The 17,929-nt window shown below is 49.5% G+C and overlaps 1 protein-coding gene across 1 annotated transcript; it reads left to right on the plus strand.

Moving 5' to 3' along the window:
- The first annotated feature begins 939 nt into the window (after positions 1-939).
- Positions 940-8,567, plus strand: Ssh3 (slingshot protein phosphatase 3). Its single transcript, XM_028771038.1, has 14 exons — positions 940-1,158; positions 1,590-1,627; positions 2,199-2,430; positions 3,568-3,686; positions 3,762-3,833; positions 4,037-4,102; positions 4,223-4,411; positions 4,507-4,600; positions 4,793-4,921; positions 5,038-5,084; positions 5,752-5,898; positions 6,123-6,323; positions 6,413-6,686; positions 7,633-8,567. The coding sequence occupies exons 1-14, from the start codon at positions 1,093-1,095 to the stop codon at positions 7,909-7,911; spliced, it is 1,953 nt and encodes a 650-aa protein (XP_028626871.1). The 5' UTR covers positions 940-1,092; the 3' UTR covers positions 7,912-8,567.
- Positions 8,568-17,929: the final 9,362 nt, after the last annotated feature.

Raw genomic sequence — 17,929 nt, forward strand, 5'->3', positions numbered from 1 at the left:
ATTTGTTGATGGATAGTCCTCACTAGAGCCGGCACTGAGCGACTTTGGAACCTCCATTTCTACAGCTATAAAATAAGACCACTTCGTCACAGGGCAGGAGTTCCTGGAGATTCTGAAATTTCCCTGGGTGCTATCCCAACCCCAGGTTCTTCCTGCCACCTGATGGTCCATACTCCAGCTGGAGAGAGGAAAAGCTGGGTCTTCCTATTCTACCTACTGGAGAAAGCCCCGATGCCGATCCCCGCAGCTCAGGCACAGGCTCCTACCGTTTCAAATATTTTCTACCAGAGTGAAACTTTAAGCAAGTCACTCCCCCAACGGGGTAGTTGGGGAAGGGGCTCAGCCCGGTCCTGGTCACCACTAGGGTGAACCTGAAATGCATACAGGTTTTGGGAACTATTGCTAAGACCCAAAAAAGCCTTCTGGTCTCCCAGATCTCCTCAGTGTAGAGGAATGACAGCCAAGCAGAAAAGAGAACAAGTTTGGAACGGGATGGTAGATTTAAGACCCAGTTCCTCCCAGGTATGGTGGCGTATGTCTTTAATTCTAGCGCTCTGAAGGCAGAGGCAGGTGGATCTCTGAATTTTAGGCAACTTGGTCTACATAATGAGTTCCAGGCCTACATAGTGAGACCCTGTCTCAAAAAAAAAAAAAGACATCTGTTGCCCTTGCTCCTTCCTTTCCAAGAAACCATAGCATAAACCAAATAGTGGGTTTGGGGGGCGGGGGTCCAAGTCTTACTGGGTGCAGCAAAGAGTGTTGGAAGCCTCCTGTGGGCAAAGCGACCAAAGCTGGGTGAGAGTGAAGTCTGGGCTCCTCACCTGCGCCACGCCCTCCACCACGCCTCCAGCGCGTACGGGGCGGGGCGAGCTGAACCGAGACCGCAGGGGCGGGGCTGCTGTCGCTCGGTACCCGCTCTATGCGGCCAGACTGGTCATGAGTCGGGCCCTTTAAGGGCCGCTCCCGAGGTGGTGCCAGGCCCTAGTGGCTCCAATCGCTTCTTCCTGGTTGTGCGAAGGCAGGGACTGACCGTAGGGCTGTGGGAGGGGTCGTGCCGGGTGCTCGCTCAGGTGTTCCGGGCCTGTCTGCCTTATGGCGCTGGTCACAGTGAGTCGCTCGCCGCCGGCAAGTGGCCACTCCACGCCTGTGGGACCCACGGTGAGTTTAGCTTGGTTTTACGCTCTTGCAGTTGGCTGCCAGATAGGCCTGAGGGAGTACGTCCTGCCCCCAGCAGCCTCCTGGGAGTAGGCGGAGGGGGACCTTGAGTCTCACGTTTTAGGGCACTTAGGAGGTCCCGAGGCTCTCAGGAGCTCGACCTAGGTAGATGTAGAGTCCTAGAACCGGCCGGGTCTGTTGAGGCCCAGATCTGTCCAAATACCTCCCACACTCTGCAACCCCCTCTCCTTGCAGCACTGCTGTGCCTGGACTTAGGCCGAGATTTCTCTGGAGCTTGTTGGAGGGGAGCGGCTTCAGAAGGAAGAGATTGCTTTTCCACCTAGCGCTCCCTTGTAGGAAGAGGAGAGGCTTTTGGGCGCTTCCTGTCCTGGAAGCTACTCTCTTACTCTATCCCGGGGCTGCTTTCTCCGCAGGACCGAGTTGTAAGACGCAGAGGCCGGCTCCAGCGCAGGTGAGTCCCTTCTCCTGACACATGCTTCCTTATAGCCTGTGGACTAGCGGCTGTCATTGTGGATTCCAGATGTCTTGTTTGGACCAAGGACTCACTGAAGTACTGTCAGATAAACTCATGCTTAGGTGGGAGCCAGATGCTGTGGGTGGAGCTGGGAAACATCATTTATCTGGCTTGTGGAAGAACCAGCAGGGCTAACTTGGCCCTGTTCAGTGGATGCTTTCACACATTACCCGGACCTTGGCTCGAGCCAGTGATCCCAGGACCAAGGGCAGGAAGAAGTATAGGTGCTTAAGCAAGTTTATAGCATCCAGGTCCACCCAGAAAAGGGACACATTCCAAAGGTGCAAAACAAGGTGAGAAGGAGCTTGCAAGCCCAAGGCTGGCTCTGGGTGCCTACCACTATCAGGGTCCTGGTTTTAAAAAAAAAAAAAATGTGCCTCGCTCCAGCTCATCTGACTCTGGAGAGCATGGAGAGCAGGCCAGGAACCCATTTCAGCAAACCAGGGGACTTACCCTTGCTAAAATTTGAAAATCTGTGGCCTGAACATTTTCCCCATCACTCTGCCAGGCAGAGTTTTGCGGTACTCCGAGGGGCTGTCTTGAGACTTCAGGATGGAGGGGACAGTAGTGACACAGCTGAGGCTGACTCTGAGCCAATGGAGGAACCCTCAGGCGAGGAGCAGCCCTCTGAGGACCAGACTGACAACGGGCAAGGATTCCAGAGTCCCTGGAAACAAGTGCAAAAGCGGCACCTGCACCTTATGGTGGAGCTGCTGAGGCCACAAGACGATATCCGCCTGGTAAGGAACCATCCAGAGCTTGTGTCCGTCTAAGAACAATCCTGTGAGAGTAGGGGCCTCAGGCAGTAGAAAGGGGTTACCAAACCTGACAACTCTGCCACTTCATCTAGAGATATCTTAGCAGGGCAAGGGTGTTGTCTGTCTCTGGAGGGCTGGGGAAGGACAAGGTTTGTCCTGTGTGAGCCAAGAGGTGGGGGTTCTATGAGGGTAGCCTCTGTTGATATTAGTGAGTTGCCCAAAGATGGACTCATATTCCCAGGGTTGTGTAGCGCCCCTTGGCAGCTGTGTGCCAGTCAGGCAAACAGAGCACCAAGGAAGTCTGCTGGAGTCTAGGGGCCAGCTCTGGAAAGTGTGTGGAGGCAGACACTTGCTGTTGGCAGCAAACTATGAAAAAGAAGATGCAAGCTTTGGTAAAGCTTTTTAGAACAGAAGTGTTAGGTTTTTGTTGTTTGCTTTTTTTTTTATTTTTTTCTTATGTGCATTGGTGTTCTGCATGTATGTATGTCTGTGTGAAGGTGTCAGAAGCTTTGGAACTGGAATTACAGACTGGTGTGAGCTGCCATGTGGGTGCTGGGAATTGAACATGGGTCCTCTGGAAGATCAGCCAGTGCTCTTAACCACTGAGCCATCTTTCCAGCTCCAGGAATGTTGTTCTAACCCATTATAAGATGGAATCCTTCTAGCATGTATGAGGCCCTACATCCAATTCTTAGTACCACAAAAACGAAGATTAAGTTTTTATTTTTATTAATCTGTGACAGAAGGCATTTCTCAAATAAAATATTGGCAAGTAGCAGAGCTGAAGAGCTGGCTCAGGGGTTAAGAGTTCTGGCTGCCCTTCCAGAGGATCCTCAGTTCAATTGTCTTTTGAAGACCCCAAGAAAGATGGTCTCCTCCTCACTCAGACCCTCTCCTGTGGATGCTACCAGTAGGTAGCGCACTTTTGGGAGTCAGACTTCAAAAGACAGTTTGTTGAGCCACAAATTACAAAAATTGAGTATCACTGTATTTTCAAGTAGTCACTCAATTCTGGGAATTGGTGGTACAGGGGCTGGCAAGGTGCAAGATGTGTCCATGAGGAAGTGAAGGAGCAGATCCAGGAGCCCCTATAATTCAGGGCTTCTTCCATCTTTCCAGGCAGCCCAGCTGGAGGCAGCCCGGCCCCCAAGACTTCGCTACCTGCTGGTAGTATCCACAGGAGAGGGTCTGAGTGAGGCGGAGACCATCCTCCTTGGAGTGGACTTCCCTGACAGCAGGTAGGAGCAGGAAGAGATGGGTTGGGCCAAGGCTGTGAGGTGCTGAGGGACAATGGCTCTCCTGTTCCCTGACAGTTCCCACAGTTGCACCCTGGGCCTGGTCTTGCCCCTCTGGAGTGATACCCAGGTGTACCTGGACGGTGATGGGTAAGGAGTGGGAACAGGAGGGGAGAGAGGAGAATAGAGTGGCATGCATTAAACATTGGGGCTAGAGCTGGGATCTACTTTCTTATACTATATGATCTTGGGCAAGTCACCTAACTCTAGGCTTCAGCATCTCCACATCTGGCAAATGAACAGGTTTTCTGAGAGCCTGGTATTTGGTTCTCCCCTCCCTGGGTCTCCTGCAGGGGCTTCAGTGTCACATCTGGTGGTCAGAGCCGAATCTTCAAGCCTGTCTCTATTCAGACCATGTGGTGAGTGCTGCAGATTCCTAGCCTTGGGCACGCTAGCCTTGGGCCAGCCTCGTGGACGGCAGCCAGGCCTAGGCGGAACCAAGTGGGACTCTGTGGCTTAGCCCCTCTTTCTTGTCCCAGGGCCACACTACAGGTACTACACCAAGCATGTGAGGTGGCTCTAGGAAGTAGCCTTGTACCTGGTGGCAGTGCTCTTGCTTGGGCCACTCACTACCAGGAGAAAGTGAACTCTGACCAGGGTTGCCTCAATGAGTGGATGGCCATGTCTGACCTGGAGTCCTTTCGCCCACCTAATGCTGAGCCTGGACAGTCAGTGCTGGGGTGGGGTGGGGGGCTAGGGAGGAGGGAAGGAGGAGGAGGTGGTACCTCAGTGAAATGGCCCCTTACTAAAGGATTACTACCAGGGCTTCAGAGCAGGAGCAGATGGAACAGGCAATCCTGGCTGAATTGTGGCAGGTGTTGGACACCAGTGACCTGGACAGTGTTACTTCTAAAGAGGTGGGCAGGATGGCTAGGCCCAGAGCCTGAGACTCACTTTTCCTTGGGGTCTTTCTCACCTTGCTTTCCTCTAGCACTAAGCCATTCCCAATCCCTGACTTCAGCTCTCTGTAGATGGGTCAGGGTACTACCCTCAGAGGCTTCACAGTGGACCCTCTTCTCTTGCCCGATCCCACCCCCCAACCCCCATAGATCCGACAGGCCCTGGAGCTGCGTCTGGGATGCCCTCTCCAGCAGTACCGTGACTTTATTGATAACCAGATGTTGCTGCTCATGGCCCAGCAAGATCGTGCCTCCCGCATCTTTCCCCACCTCTACTTGGTGAGTACAGGCTGTAGGAGGTAGGGACCAGATCATCAATGCAGCTGTTATGATAGGTCCTCTAACTAGAGGCAAGCCATGGAAGCCTGGTGCTTCTGTCCACTCTCACTCTGCAGGGCTCTGAGTGGAATGCTGCCAACCTGGAGGAACTTCAGAGAAACAGGTAGGATTCCCAGCCTCGGGACTGCCACTTGTTCTCTCAGCCTTCCTTCCTGTGGGGTGGCCTGACCAGTGTTTGGAACATTAGATTGTCCCCAGCATCACTGTTTCGCTGTTTCTGTTTTTACCCACTCCTGGGGATGCTGTATTCACATGGGCTCCAAGGTCATCTGCCCCATTAAGCATACACTATAGTGTAGAAACAAGTTCTCAACTGTGCCAAGATGAGAGATGGTGTGGGCACTTGCCAAGCTGAAGAGGTTCCTGGCCACCTGGCCACCTCTTCAGGCAAAAGGAAATGCCTTCTTCTCATAAGGATGTGGCTGCCCTTCTCAAAGGTACCTGTTACCCCTCCACCATGGGCTTCTGAGCGACCTGCTGAAGCCTTTATAACCTGTTGCTGAGAGCTCCCTCATCTCAGCTTAGCTTGAAATCTAACTGAAATCGCAGAGTCATGGAAGAGAGTTAGTATTGACTCCTCATCAGGGAAACTCATGACCAACAGAGTCAAACAACATGCGCCCAAGGTTAATCAGCTGATGGCTGGCAGAGGTCTCTTTCCCCTCCAAGTGTTGCCATCCTCTGACTCTCAAAACCAAGAACCCAACAGAAATGGCCAGGGAGCCTGGTTCATTTGCCACATCAATCTGGTTTTGGACCCTGTGGTACAGGGTAAGTCACATCCTGAACATGGCCCGAGAGATTGACAACTTCTTCCCTGAGCGCTTCACCTATCACAACGTACGTGTCTGGGATGAGGAATCAGCACAGCTGCTGCCCCACTGGAAGGAGACGCATCGATTCATTGAAGATGCCAGGTTGGCTTACTCCCAGCTTCTGCTGCCCCAGCCCACATGTAATTAAGCCCCAGCTTCCAGTAGGAACGGGAGCCCTCCTCCTGCCCAGCCCTGTGTTTCCTTCATTGCCCTCTCTACCCTTACTTCCTTCTCACTGCAGGGTCCTAAGCCCTCACTTGCCCCTTCCCAGTCTACAGGCTACTGGGGTTGGAAGGGAATGGACTGACCATATCCCACCTCCATAGAGCACAGGGCACTCGGGTGCTAGTCCACTGTAAGATGGGTGTCAGCCGTTCTGCTGCCACAGTACTGGCCTATGCCATGAAACAGTATGGCTGGGGCCTGGAACAAGCCCTGATCCACGTGCAGGAGCTCCGGCCCATTGTACGCCCCAATCCCGGCTTCCTGCGCCAGCTACAGACCTACCAGGGCATTCTGACTGCCAGGTATAGGGGAGGGGACAAGGGAGGTGTTGTGTATGCTGAGGGTTGGCTGCTGTGTCACTCAAAGCTGACTCAGAGCCACCTCCTCACAGCAGGCAGAGCCATGTCTGGGAGCAGAAAGTGGGTGTGGTCTCCCCAGAGGAGCCCCTGGCACCTGAAGTTTCTACACCATTGCCACCTCTTCCACCAGAACCAGGGGGCAGTGGGGAGGTGATGGTTATGGGCCTGGAAGGAAGCCAGGAAACCCCAAAAGAAGAGCTTGGACTGCGGCCTCGCATCAACCTCAGAGGGGTCATGCGCTCCATCAGTCTCCTGGAGCCCTCCTCAGAGCCAGAGAGTACCCCAGAGGCTGGAGACCTGCCAGAAGTGAGTCTGGCTGGGAAGCTCTACCTGCAATAGTCTTGCAAGAGAGACTGTGGGAGCAAACAAGCCTGACTTAGGCTGGCTGGTAGGCCCTCACAGTGGGGTATTGTCTCACTCTCTCCACACTGACCACCATTCTGCACAAGGCCACTCAAGACTGTCCTGAGTAGCTGAGGATGGGGACCACCGTCAGCAGTAGTCCTAGGGTCTAGACAGTTGCAGGTCTGACTGAGAACAAGGGACAGTGCAGTCCCAGCCTAACAAACTGGCTAATTTCCTAAGGAGCTTGGCTGCTAGTTTTAGAGTGAGCATCCTCCCCAGGCCATGAGCTCCACTGCCAGCTGATGGGTGGAGAATCGTCCTACACTAGAGAGGATGGGTAAGACAGCAGTCCTGAAGCCCTTCCTAAAGCTGAGGAGTCACATCGCAAAGGACAGCACAGAGAGGAGCCCTTGTACTCACACAGTCCATCTGCTGACTATGTGAAAAGCATGTTGTATGCTGAGAGCTGTTGGGCACAAGCTAGGACAGGAAGCTGGCCCTTGTCAGAGGAAGCTAGGCCCCACATGTGACATGAGGTCACACGGCTAGCCCAAAAGGAGTCGATGCAGACAGAACATTTTAGGTGCTAGGTGTAGACCAATAGGAGGCTAATGGTGGTTACTGTCACAGGCAGGTGTCCTGTGAGGCACCGAGACACTGTTTTCGCAAAGCCCTTTTCAGGGCCTGGCCCCTGGCAGGGTTTCAGCTGTGGCTCACTGGATTCAATGTGCAAAGGCAGAGGGGTGATAAGAGAAGGTGTTAAAGTCAGATTAACTGGGCCAAAAGGTTTCTAGAAACTAGAAGACCGCTCAAACAGGCCAGGCCAAGGAACAGGAGGGATGCAGTTTTTCCCTTGGGAAGTATGCACCTACCCATTTCCTGTGCCTCTCTTTCCTCTCCCACCCAGGTTTTCTCTTCAGATGAAGAGCCTCTTCATCCCTTCTCTCACCTTTCAAGAACCAAAGGTGGCCAGCGGGTCCGCAAGGGGCCTTGGCCTGCCCTGAAGTCTCGCCAGTCTGTGGTTGCCCTTCACAGTGCTGCCCTGGTGGCCAGCAGGACACGGGCCTTCCAGGAGCAGGGGCAAGGGCAAGAGCAGAGGGAGCCTGGCATGTCTTTCACACCCAGGCTGCGGAAGGTGACGAGGCAGGCCAGTGTAGATGACAGCAGGGAGGAGGGCAGGGCCTAAGCCCTTACACTACATCCCCTAGACACTAAACGACTGGTCACAGCCCCTCCGATGAGCGTCCTTTGTACCCATGGGCCTGCACACTCCCTAGGGCTCCTTCCCAGCAGTCCTCAGACCCTGTCACTTCCTGCAGCCTTAGATCTCAGACCCATGTCTACTGGTTAAGGGCTTTTTCTACATAGGGTATGAGTTAGAGCCATTCAAGGTGCCTTTAAGGGTAATAACAACCTATTTCATTTTACACTCACTCTTTTAACATTTTTTGCAGCCATGAAATTAAAACCAGAAATTTTTAGGGTGGGTGCGTTTTCTAGTTCACGTCTCCCTTGCTCTCAACCTCTGGCCATTCCATCCCGTGTCTTCTACCCTCTCCTACTGCAGTCCTGCAGGCAGCTAGGCCAGGGAGCCAGTGGCCACAAAGGCAGACAGCACTTTCAGCTCCCAGTCCCACAGGCCCTGAGAGGCTCACAGGTCACCCACCCACCCACACAACTGAGCAGGGTCTCTGCTGCGCCCTCAGTTCTCACTGGGTCATAGGGCACTGAGCTAGAGAGGGTCTTCTTGTTCTTGAAGACCTCTGGCCAGTCAAGTTTTTCATAGTCGTATAGTATCTGGCTTTGTATTGAGAAATAAAAGACATTTTCATATTAAGTGTCTTCCATTTGTGACAAAGCCATCTGTTGTTCAGTCAGACTCTTCTCTGTTTACACACTGCACGTAGCCTGTACTGCCCCCTCCAGCTTCTCATGTCTCTTGGGTGTTCTGTGACAGACCTGTTTTGGTTGAATGGTGTGTTGGGGGAGGGAAAGAGGTAGCCAGTGCTCTCTCCTCATCTTTTTTTTTTTTTGGTTTCTCAAGACAGGGTTTCTCTGTGTAGCCCTGGCTGTCCTGGAACTCACTCTGTATGTAGTCCAGGCTGGCCTCGAACTCAGAAATCTGCCTGCCTCTGCCTCTGCCTCTGCCTCTGCCTCTGCCTCTGCCTCTGCCTCTGCCTCTGCCTCTGCCTCCCAAGTGCTGGGATTAAAGGTATGCGCCACAACTGCCCAGCTCTATCTCCTCATCTTTAGGGCAAGGCCTGTGTAAATGTTAGCCCACCCTGCCCATCAACAGGTCCAGGGGGAACAACCTTGGCTGGGAGCAGGGTTTTGGTTCTTCTGGGACGGCTAAAAGGAGTTAACACGAGGGAGTAGAAGCGGCTACTGCCAACCTGGATAAGAAGTCAAGCCTATTCTTAAAGGCTCCCTTTTGGACATCTGATGCTAGTCTTGAGCATACTTTATATTTTGTGTTCTAAGAATCACCTTCCTACTACACTGCAAGAAAGCCTGATTTTCAAAGGCAGCCCAAAGTCATCAGGGAAGACAGCTGCTCAGTGATCCCACCCACCTAGGGGCTTCTGCTCATTTCAGCTTGTAAGAGCACGTAGTGGGTAAGGCATAGGGGCACAGGCCTTTAATCCCTGCCCTTTGGAGGCAGACCTCTGTGAGCTTGAGGCCAGCCTATGCTACATGGGGAGGTTGAGGACACCCAGGGCTACAGTAAGACCTTGTCTAAAAATAAAAAAATAAGAGAATTAGTGCTCCCACCATTGACCTGTTCATCCTAGTAACAAGACTGTCCTCTATCTATGACACTGTGACATACTACACAGATCTGGGGTGTGCTCAGTGCTTCCCTTAATGCAATCCTGAGAGGAACGGACACCAGACATGAATATCACAGTACATCCAGTTTCATGCCAATGTCTTTCCCAAACCCTTGGGGTAATTCCCAGGCCTATCCTCACCCTAAAGTGGAGAGGAGCTGGGTATCTCTGGGAGGGGCGCTGTGGGCCCCAGCGCTGACTCCATCACTTCCCTGCACTCAAAAGTCTGGTTTCTTTTTTTTTTTGTAAAACAAAGCAAAACTGGGAAACCATAAGTACCCTTCTCTCTTTGGTTTTTGTTTTAAAACTATGTGGGTCATTTACACACAGCTAGAGCTCAGCTTCTGAGTGTTCTCAGGAATAAGTCATTTAAATCAGTCTGGGTGGTTTGCATGGGGTCAGAAGGCGGGGTGCAGGGAAGCTCTTGTTCCATTACTGAGCAAATCTGGGGCTGCCTTCCCTCCTGCAGCTAACTAGGAGTCAGGTCAGATTGCTGACCGAGTGCTGAAGGCTGATGAGATAGATCAGCAGTGTCGAGCAGCTCTGCTTCCTGCTGCTTGCTCAGCTTAAAAAGCAGGGATGCAGTCATGAACTCTGCTCCTTACAACCCGCTATCCACAAGGACCCTAAGAAATGAGGGCTCAGCATTGGAGAAAACAAAGGCTGGAAAGGAAAGTATTTGCAAATAATTAAAATAGTGTATACAAAGCTTAAAAAATCACTGAAGACTTTTTTATTTTGTTTTGTTTTTTGTTTTTTGCCTCTGCCTCCCAAGTGCTGGGATTAATGAAGACCTTAACATAAAACAAGAATTAGGCCTCTGTCCTACCCTTTAGAGCCTCACCCCCTGGCTTCATAGGCAACAGCTATCCTAGCTACTGAGGCTCCCCAAAGATGCCTTATGGTTATGAAACCAAATACACTAATGTGTGTATTCTTTTGAAATGTAGGTGATAGCATTTATATTTTTTTAATTACAATTTTATACTGTGTGTATGTGTGCATGTGTACATATATGCCACCGCTTGTGTGTGGGGGCCAAGAGAAGACGGGAGGGAGTCAGATCTCCCCTTCCAACATGGAGGGTCCAGGGATCAAACTCAGGTAGTCAGGCTTGGTGGAGGTGCCCTAGACAACAGCATGTTAACATTCAATAGAAAACTTTAAAATGCCGGGTGGTGGTGGCGCTTGCCTTTAATCCCAGCACTTGGGAGGCAGAGGCAGGCGGATTTCTGAGTTCGAGGTCAGCCTGGTCTACAGAGTGAGTTCCAGGACAGCCAGGGCTACACAGAGAAACCCTGTCTCAAAAAAAGCAAAAACAAAACAAAAAACAAAAAAAAGAAAACTTTAAAATAATTTCAAACCACGAGTTTCACATCACTTTCACATAAAGATATGCCCCGATTTTTAAAAAAAATACCCAGGTAATGCATTTACCTAGCATGTTCATGCCCTGAGTTCACCAAGCATCACACACACAAAACTAAAGAAGTGTATATATTCAATTTTATAGACTATATTATGTATTTTAAGAGACCTTTTAAATTATTTTATGTTTTTGAGACAGGGTTTTTTGAGATAGGGTTTTTATAACCCTGGCTATCCTGGAACCTACTCTGCAGACCGGTGGGCCTGAAACTCAGTTCTGCCTGCCTCTGCCTCCCAGTGTTGGGATCAAAGGTACGCATTACTTGGTGTGCTATATAAGTGACCGTTTATGATGAACAGTCTGTTACATTTTTTTTTTTTCGAGACAGGGTTTCTCTGTGCAGCCCTGGCTGTCCTGAACTCACTCTGTAGACCAGGCTGGCCTCGAACTCAGAAATCCACCTGCCTCTGCCTCCCAAGTGCTGGGATTAAATAAAGGCGTGCGCCACCACTGCCCGGCTGTCTGTTTACATTTTTAAAAACCCCATTCCAAGCAACATTTCACTAAACACTTTTATCTGTATTTTTGTTTACAAAAATATTTCATTTGCTATTAAATCTGTAGGTCATATTTCTAACATTGCTAAAGCAAAGACTATATACATTTTTAATTTCATGAGACATCGCCTAATTTTCTTCCAGGAAGTTGCACCTTTTTACAGTAAGTGGGAACGTTTATCTTCTTAAAGAGCCATCCAGCTTACACACCCAAGTCACTTTACAATACTCTCAGGGAGCAAAGGGCAGGCCTGGTAACCACCGCTTTTTAGAAACTGAGATTAAACAGAAACCACCTCACATCTAATAGACCCTGAATCAGATTCTGGGTTTCTAGATTTTCAGTCCAGGAGCCTAACTCTGGTCACGGAGACCGCTGTTTTCTCAGAGGTTAATTCACTGACTTCACACTGGTGCTCAAGCAGAGGGATCTGGGTGGAAACCCGCCTGGAAACACACCCAACTCCCACGGCCAGAGTCAGATATCCCTGCGCTCCAGGGGCCCCATTCAATTCCCCCATACCGCAGCCTCTGATTTGAAAACTTGGGGTACGAGGAGCTCTTATCTCTCAAACTACCCCGATCCTGGGCTAGGTTCCACCTTCAAGTCTTCTCCTTGTGTCCGGAGTCAGGGTAACACCTCATTAGGCTGTTTTAAAAAACAGCAAAATCAACTTCTCCTCACAGCTCGGGCTTCCGCCCCTACTCCGCACCGCACACTCCTCTGAGGCAGGGCATCCAAGAGTACGACCTTTCAGTACTGGGCGGCCTCTCCCCAGGCCGTAGCAACAGCGTCAGCAGAGACTCCGGCTCGTTAAAACCAACCGCGACGCTCGGGCGCCATCTTGTGTCCATTCCTCAGGTCTATTAGTGGCAAATTGGAAACTACATTTCCCAGCGTGCCTAGCGCAACTGCACAGGCGCAAAGAACGTCCTCTTGTTTCCATGGGAACCTCGACCCAGAGTAATCGGGACAGTTCTGCTCTGAGGAGTTAGTTAGAATATTGCCTTCTCAGACACAAAGGAGGTAGGACAGGGTTTGCAGACAATTACGGAGACAAAGTGAGGAATTTACCTTGCCTCCCGGGACCAGCACTGCCAAATTCACCTGGGTGTCCTGGAATCCGCGCGCTCCCGGGGCCTCGGCGTCCTAAGGAGTCAATCCGGCGAGACTAGAATTTGGCTCTCTGGCCTGCCAAGGTGCCACTCGCCTTGAGCCAATTTCTAAATCTTGTCACCCTCCTGCGGAGGGCCTACGCGGCACACACAGGTACTCCTCGGGAACGAGCTGACAGAGGGCGGGGATGGTGGATGTTGAGTGAACGTGGAAGTAGAATCTTACCTGGGAGATACCCATGCATCTAGGTCTTGGACCCGACTCTGTCTCCAAAGAAGTTCGAACCCCAGGCTGATCCCCAGTTTCAGTATTCGTCCTTGTTCCGCCCAGTACAATTGAATTTACTCTGGAATAGAAGACAAATCCCTTTATTATTTTGTTGAACCGAAGTTTCAGTCTCTGTAAATAAGGAAGGTACTTGAGTAGGTTGTAGTGGTGCATGCCTTAAGAAGAAATGGGTATCTCCGAGTTCAAGGCCAGCTCTACATATATATCAAGTTTAGGCCAGCCAAGGCTACATAATGAGAATCTGTCTCAAAAAAAAAAATACACTTAATCTTAGCCAAAAGGCTGAGAAACGATATAAAATAAAATAAAATAAAATAAAATGACACTCGAAACAAATAATCCTCAAGATGTTTTCTAGCCATGCAATTTACCTCTAGCTATAGTTGCTGCCTCTCCTCGAGTGCAAAGAAAAAAGGGGGTGGAGGGTGGGGAATGAGTTGGTTTAAGCAAGAATCTCAGCTTGGGATGTGAGCTGTCAACCTAGATTTGTGATTTGGGTACAGGTTTATGTTCATGGGTGTTTTGTCTGTCTGTCTGTCTGTGCACCATGTGAGTACCTGGTGATAATGGAGATCAGAAATGATGTCAGATCCTCTGGAACCGGAGTTAACGATGGTTATGAAAGACTCCCCCCCCCCATGTAGATGCTATAAATCAAACCTAGTCCTTTGCAATAATAATTGCTCTTAGACCCCCACCTCAGGATTTGTTTTGTTTAATTTTTTGTTCAAGATAGGGTTTCTCTGTGTAGCCCTGGCTGTCCTGGAACTCACTTTGTAGATCAGGCTGGCCTCAAACTCACAGAGATCCCCCCATCTCTGCCTCCCAAGAGCTAAGATTAAAGTCATGCACCATTACTGCTCAGCCCAAGTCAGGTTTTTAATGATTAAATGAGATAACATTGCATTTTTAGTTAAATGCCTACATACAGTAAGCACTATTCTAAGACTAGTGCTTAGAATAGTCCTAATTCTTGAAGTAACTTCTTTTATTTCTGGGCATGTCTGTTCTCCTCAAGCAGGGCTAAAAAAAGGAAGCTTGAGTCTCCTCATGCAAGTTTCAATGCTGAAGGCCAGTACACTTCCTGGCACAGCATGGAGGGAGGATTCAGAGTCCCGCATCAGGTGGTGGGGAAAATACTCTTCCTTCCTTAGGATTCGTAGAGGATGTGAGCACTTGTTATATGAAAGTTGCTGAATATACTTAAATATTTTTTAGGAATGTATTTGAGTGCTCTATCTGCATATTCACTGCAGGCCAGAAGAGAGCGTCAGATCCCATTACAGATCGTTGTGAGCCAACATGTGGTTGTTAGAAATGGAACTCAGGTCCTCTGGAAGAGCAGTCAGTGCTCTTAACCGCTGAGCCATCTCTCCAGCCCTTACAAAACATTTTCTTTCTTTTTTTGTTTTTTGTTTTTTATTTTTTGTTTTTTGAGACAGGGTTTCTCTGTGTAGCCCTGGCTATCCAGGAACTTACTCTGTAGACCAGGCTGGCCTTGAACTCAGAAATTCGCCTGCCTCTGCCTCCCAAGTGCTGGGATTAAAGGTGTGCACCACCACCGCCCGGCAAAATATTCATTTTTTATTTGATATGTATGGGTGTTTGGCCTGTGGATGTCTTACACAACATACATGCAGTGCCCACAGGGGTCAGAAGAGGGCGTCAGAGCCCCTAGAATTGGAATTAACAAGCACTTGTGAGCTGCCATGTCGAAGTTGGGAACCCAACCTAGATCTTCTGCAAGAGTGTCTAATGCTCTAAACTGCTAAATCGTCTCTCGGCCCCCGATACTCTCTATACTCTAATCTGGGTGTCCCCCCCCAGATACTCTCTATACTCTAATCTGGGTGTCCCCCCAGATACTCTCTATACTCTAATCTGGATGTCCCCCCAGATACTTTCTATACTCTAATCTGGGTCCATAGTGTCACAGAGGAGACTCCGTTCATCTAACAAGCATTTTTTATGTGGAAGCTATTCCATAAACATTTGTTTGTTGATTTTAAAATTTTTTACTTTATATGTGTATGCATTCTTGCTTGCATGTATGCATGTATATAGTATGTATGTATGTGCATCATGTGTATGCTCAGAAGAGAGCATCAGATCTTCCTGGAACTTACATTTGAGCTTCCATGTAGGTGCTCTGCAAGGTAACAAGTACCCAAAGCCACGGAGCCACCTCTCCTACCTCCGCCCCCAGCACTTTAAATTCTATTATGTATGTGATACTGTGTATATACTCTGAGGCATGTGATGATGTATAATGCAGCCTTTGCCCCCAGAAGACATAGTATCTGACAGAGAAGTAGTTAGGAGTCCAAATACGTAAGTTAAGTCCAAATACGTAAGTTAAGTAAAAATTAATGTAGCATTCAAGGACTAGGCCACTGTGCTCTGGAGATCCCAGAGCAAGAGAGACCACTCCCAACTCACAATACACCTAGAAAAAGAGGAGGCTTCACATGAGCTTCCTAATGAATGAAATGTATTAGGAACTATAAAGCATGTATGTCAAAAATTAGGGCAAAGGTATTCTGGGGACTCTTCTCACAGCTTGTGACCATAGAAAAAAACTGTCTGTGCTCCTGACTAGATGGTCCCAGAAGACAGGTTCTGGTGATTGCTTTACTCTCCATGTGATGTATGATCCACGTATATGTATCAGTGAATAGTTCTCCTGTAAAGAGAAACTGGCTGGGCACTTAATGACACTAGGCATTCATACACTCCTATAGGAGGAAGAACATGGTCAGGCAGGTGACTATGAGGCACGAGCCAGATTGTTGGCATATTCTGTACAATACCAGCCCACTGAGAAAACAAGCCAATAGTCTCTTAAAAGTGTAGAAAGTCTATGAACCTCCTTTCCTGGAGCTTCAAGGAAGAGCTATAATGGGAGGAATGAAACCTAAACCACAAGGCAACCTTAAATAAACAAGGAGGACACCTCTCCCTTCAATTCAACCCTTTCCCATAACCAACTCTTCCACAGGGACATTTGCCTCCTATCTCTAACCCACTTGGTAGCAGGAAGCTATTTCTACCACACCAGGCTACCAGGCTGCTGCAAAAGGGTGAGCACCAGCAGCTCCATCTGCAGGGTGGTTTGGGGGGTTCTGATTTTCTCCTAACCCAGAAGTTAGCCCTCAGAGACAGGTGTCCAGGGGTTCAAGGCAGTGGTGTCTCTTAAGTAAGGCACCAACAGACATGACTGAACAGAGGAAGCCTGGAGGAAGGGCCTCTTTACAAAGATCTGAAATTTTCCAGTCCTCTGGCTTGAGGTGGGTGTAAAGTTACCTTCGAACCAGGGAGACTGGGGAGATGTTGTACAAGACAGAGAGCACACAACCAATTGCCTTTTTTGTCCCTAGATATGGGATGGTTCAGAACTTCAGGGGACTACAAGTGCTCCCTTTATTGGAAACCTAAACCAAGGAGAGATCTTAGCCTCCTGATGGCCCTTGTTTGTACCTGGAGGCCTGCTGTTGCACTACATTTGCTTCTTCTCCACTGGCTGTAGGTAGGTAAGTGCTTGCACAGTGTGTGAGATTCTTTTGCAGCTAACTGTCATATGAAGCCTGGTAAGTCCAGGCCAGATGGGTAAGAAGTTATGGTGGTTCCATGTCTACATGGAGGCTTGTGCCAGCTGGTTTCAAGAGTATAATGGTCCTTTACCATTTGCAAAGCACTGCCACTTACATGAGACCTCATTTGGTCTCAGCAGCAGCAGATTCTTGTGAGATAGCTTCAGTTTTCAATCTGAAGGTCCTATTCTTAGGGTATAGATCAAAGCACTAAATGATAGCGTGGAGACAGTAGTCTTTCCTGCCTGTTACCACTAAGGGACTGGGGAGGTTACAGTCCTCAGCTGGATTCCAGAGAGCAACTCTCTCTCTCTTCCCAGTTCAGCCAGAATTTCCTGCCTATTTCCCACAACTTCCCAGCATCTACTAACAGATATCTTAGAAGAGTCTCTCATTCTCATGCCTCATTAGATGTAAATCTGTTCCTATATGGACAGTCCCATTGAGAGGTATAGCTCCTTTCCTTGATTCTGCCAGGTTTACCCTCTGGCACATGGGTACCCAGATAGCTGAGACACTTGGGGAGTTGTGTATCTGGCTATAGGAGAAAGAATAGGAAATCTGTTACCCCAACTGCATGGGGAAGGAAGCTATAAAAGTTTGCCTGGTAAGGCTGGCCTGGGTAGGAATTCCTACCCCACCCTGCTGGCACCCCCAGATTCAGGGAGCTGCAGAGGTACAGGGACAGGTGAGTATGACAAGGAAGGGCACACATAGTGTAAGGCCATGCCAAAGCAGAAACAACTATGGGGTGACACAGGCCTGGGTAAAAGGCTACATTGACAAGAGGGTGTGTCCCTGGTGTACTGAGCTTCCAGGAAGATAGCTCTGATTCCATTCCTATTCTCTGACAAAGGAGAAAGGACCCAGATAAGAGAGGAGGGCAGGGCAGGAGTGCCAGGAACTTGGAGCCTAGGAGAGAAGAGACTTGGTTAAAGGGATGCCATCATGGAACTGAAGACCAGGGTACTAAGGTGGCTTGGCCTTCAAGGTTTCTGACAATGGGTTGTGGAGCCAGGCAAAGGCTGGTCTGAGCAAGGAACTGTCCTTGGAAGGATTCTTTTCCTCCTTGGAACTATGTTGGATTGGAGTATATGAGGACCTGTGAAGGGTCTGTGTGTCAGGACAGCTGGGACACAAAGTCCATTCTCTTTCCTTCCAGCTTATCTCTGAGTCTGGGAGCTCCCAGCCAACCTCTTGTTGACTCCTCCATTCTACTTCTGTATCCCTTACACCCAGATGTAAGCCTCTGGGTGACAATCCAGTTTCCACACATAATGACCAGATTCTGATGGTCTTTCTTCAAACACCTCCTTTTTGCTCCCCTGTCCTCAACCTTGCCCCAGTCCCTGTCACCATGCCTTCATGGTTCCTAGGCCTTCACTGCTGTTTCTAGGCTAATGACAGGTCATGTCATTCCATAGCCCGGAGACTAGGTCCATCTTTTGGAAG

The sequence above is a fragment of the Grammomys surdaster genome, unplaced genomic scaffold, assembly GCF_004785775.1.
Source record: "Grammomys surdaster isolate TR1022 unplaced genomic scaffold, NIH_TR_1.0 205, whole genome shotgun sequence".
In the NCBI taxonomy this organism is placed as follows: Eukaryota; Metazoa; Chordata; class Mammalia; order Rodentia; family Muridae; genus Grammomys; species Grammomys surdaster.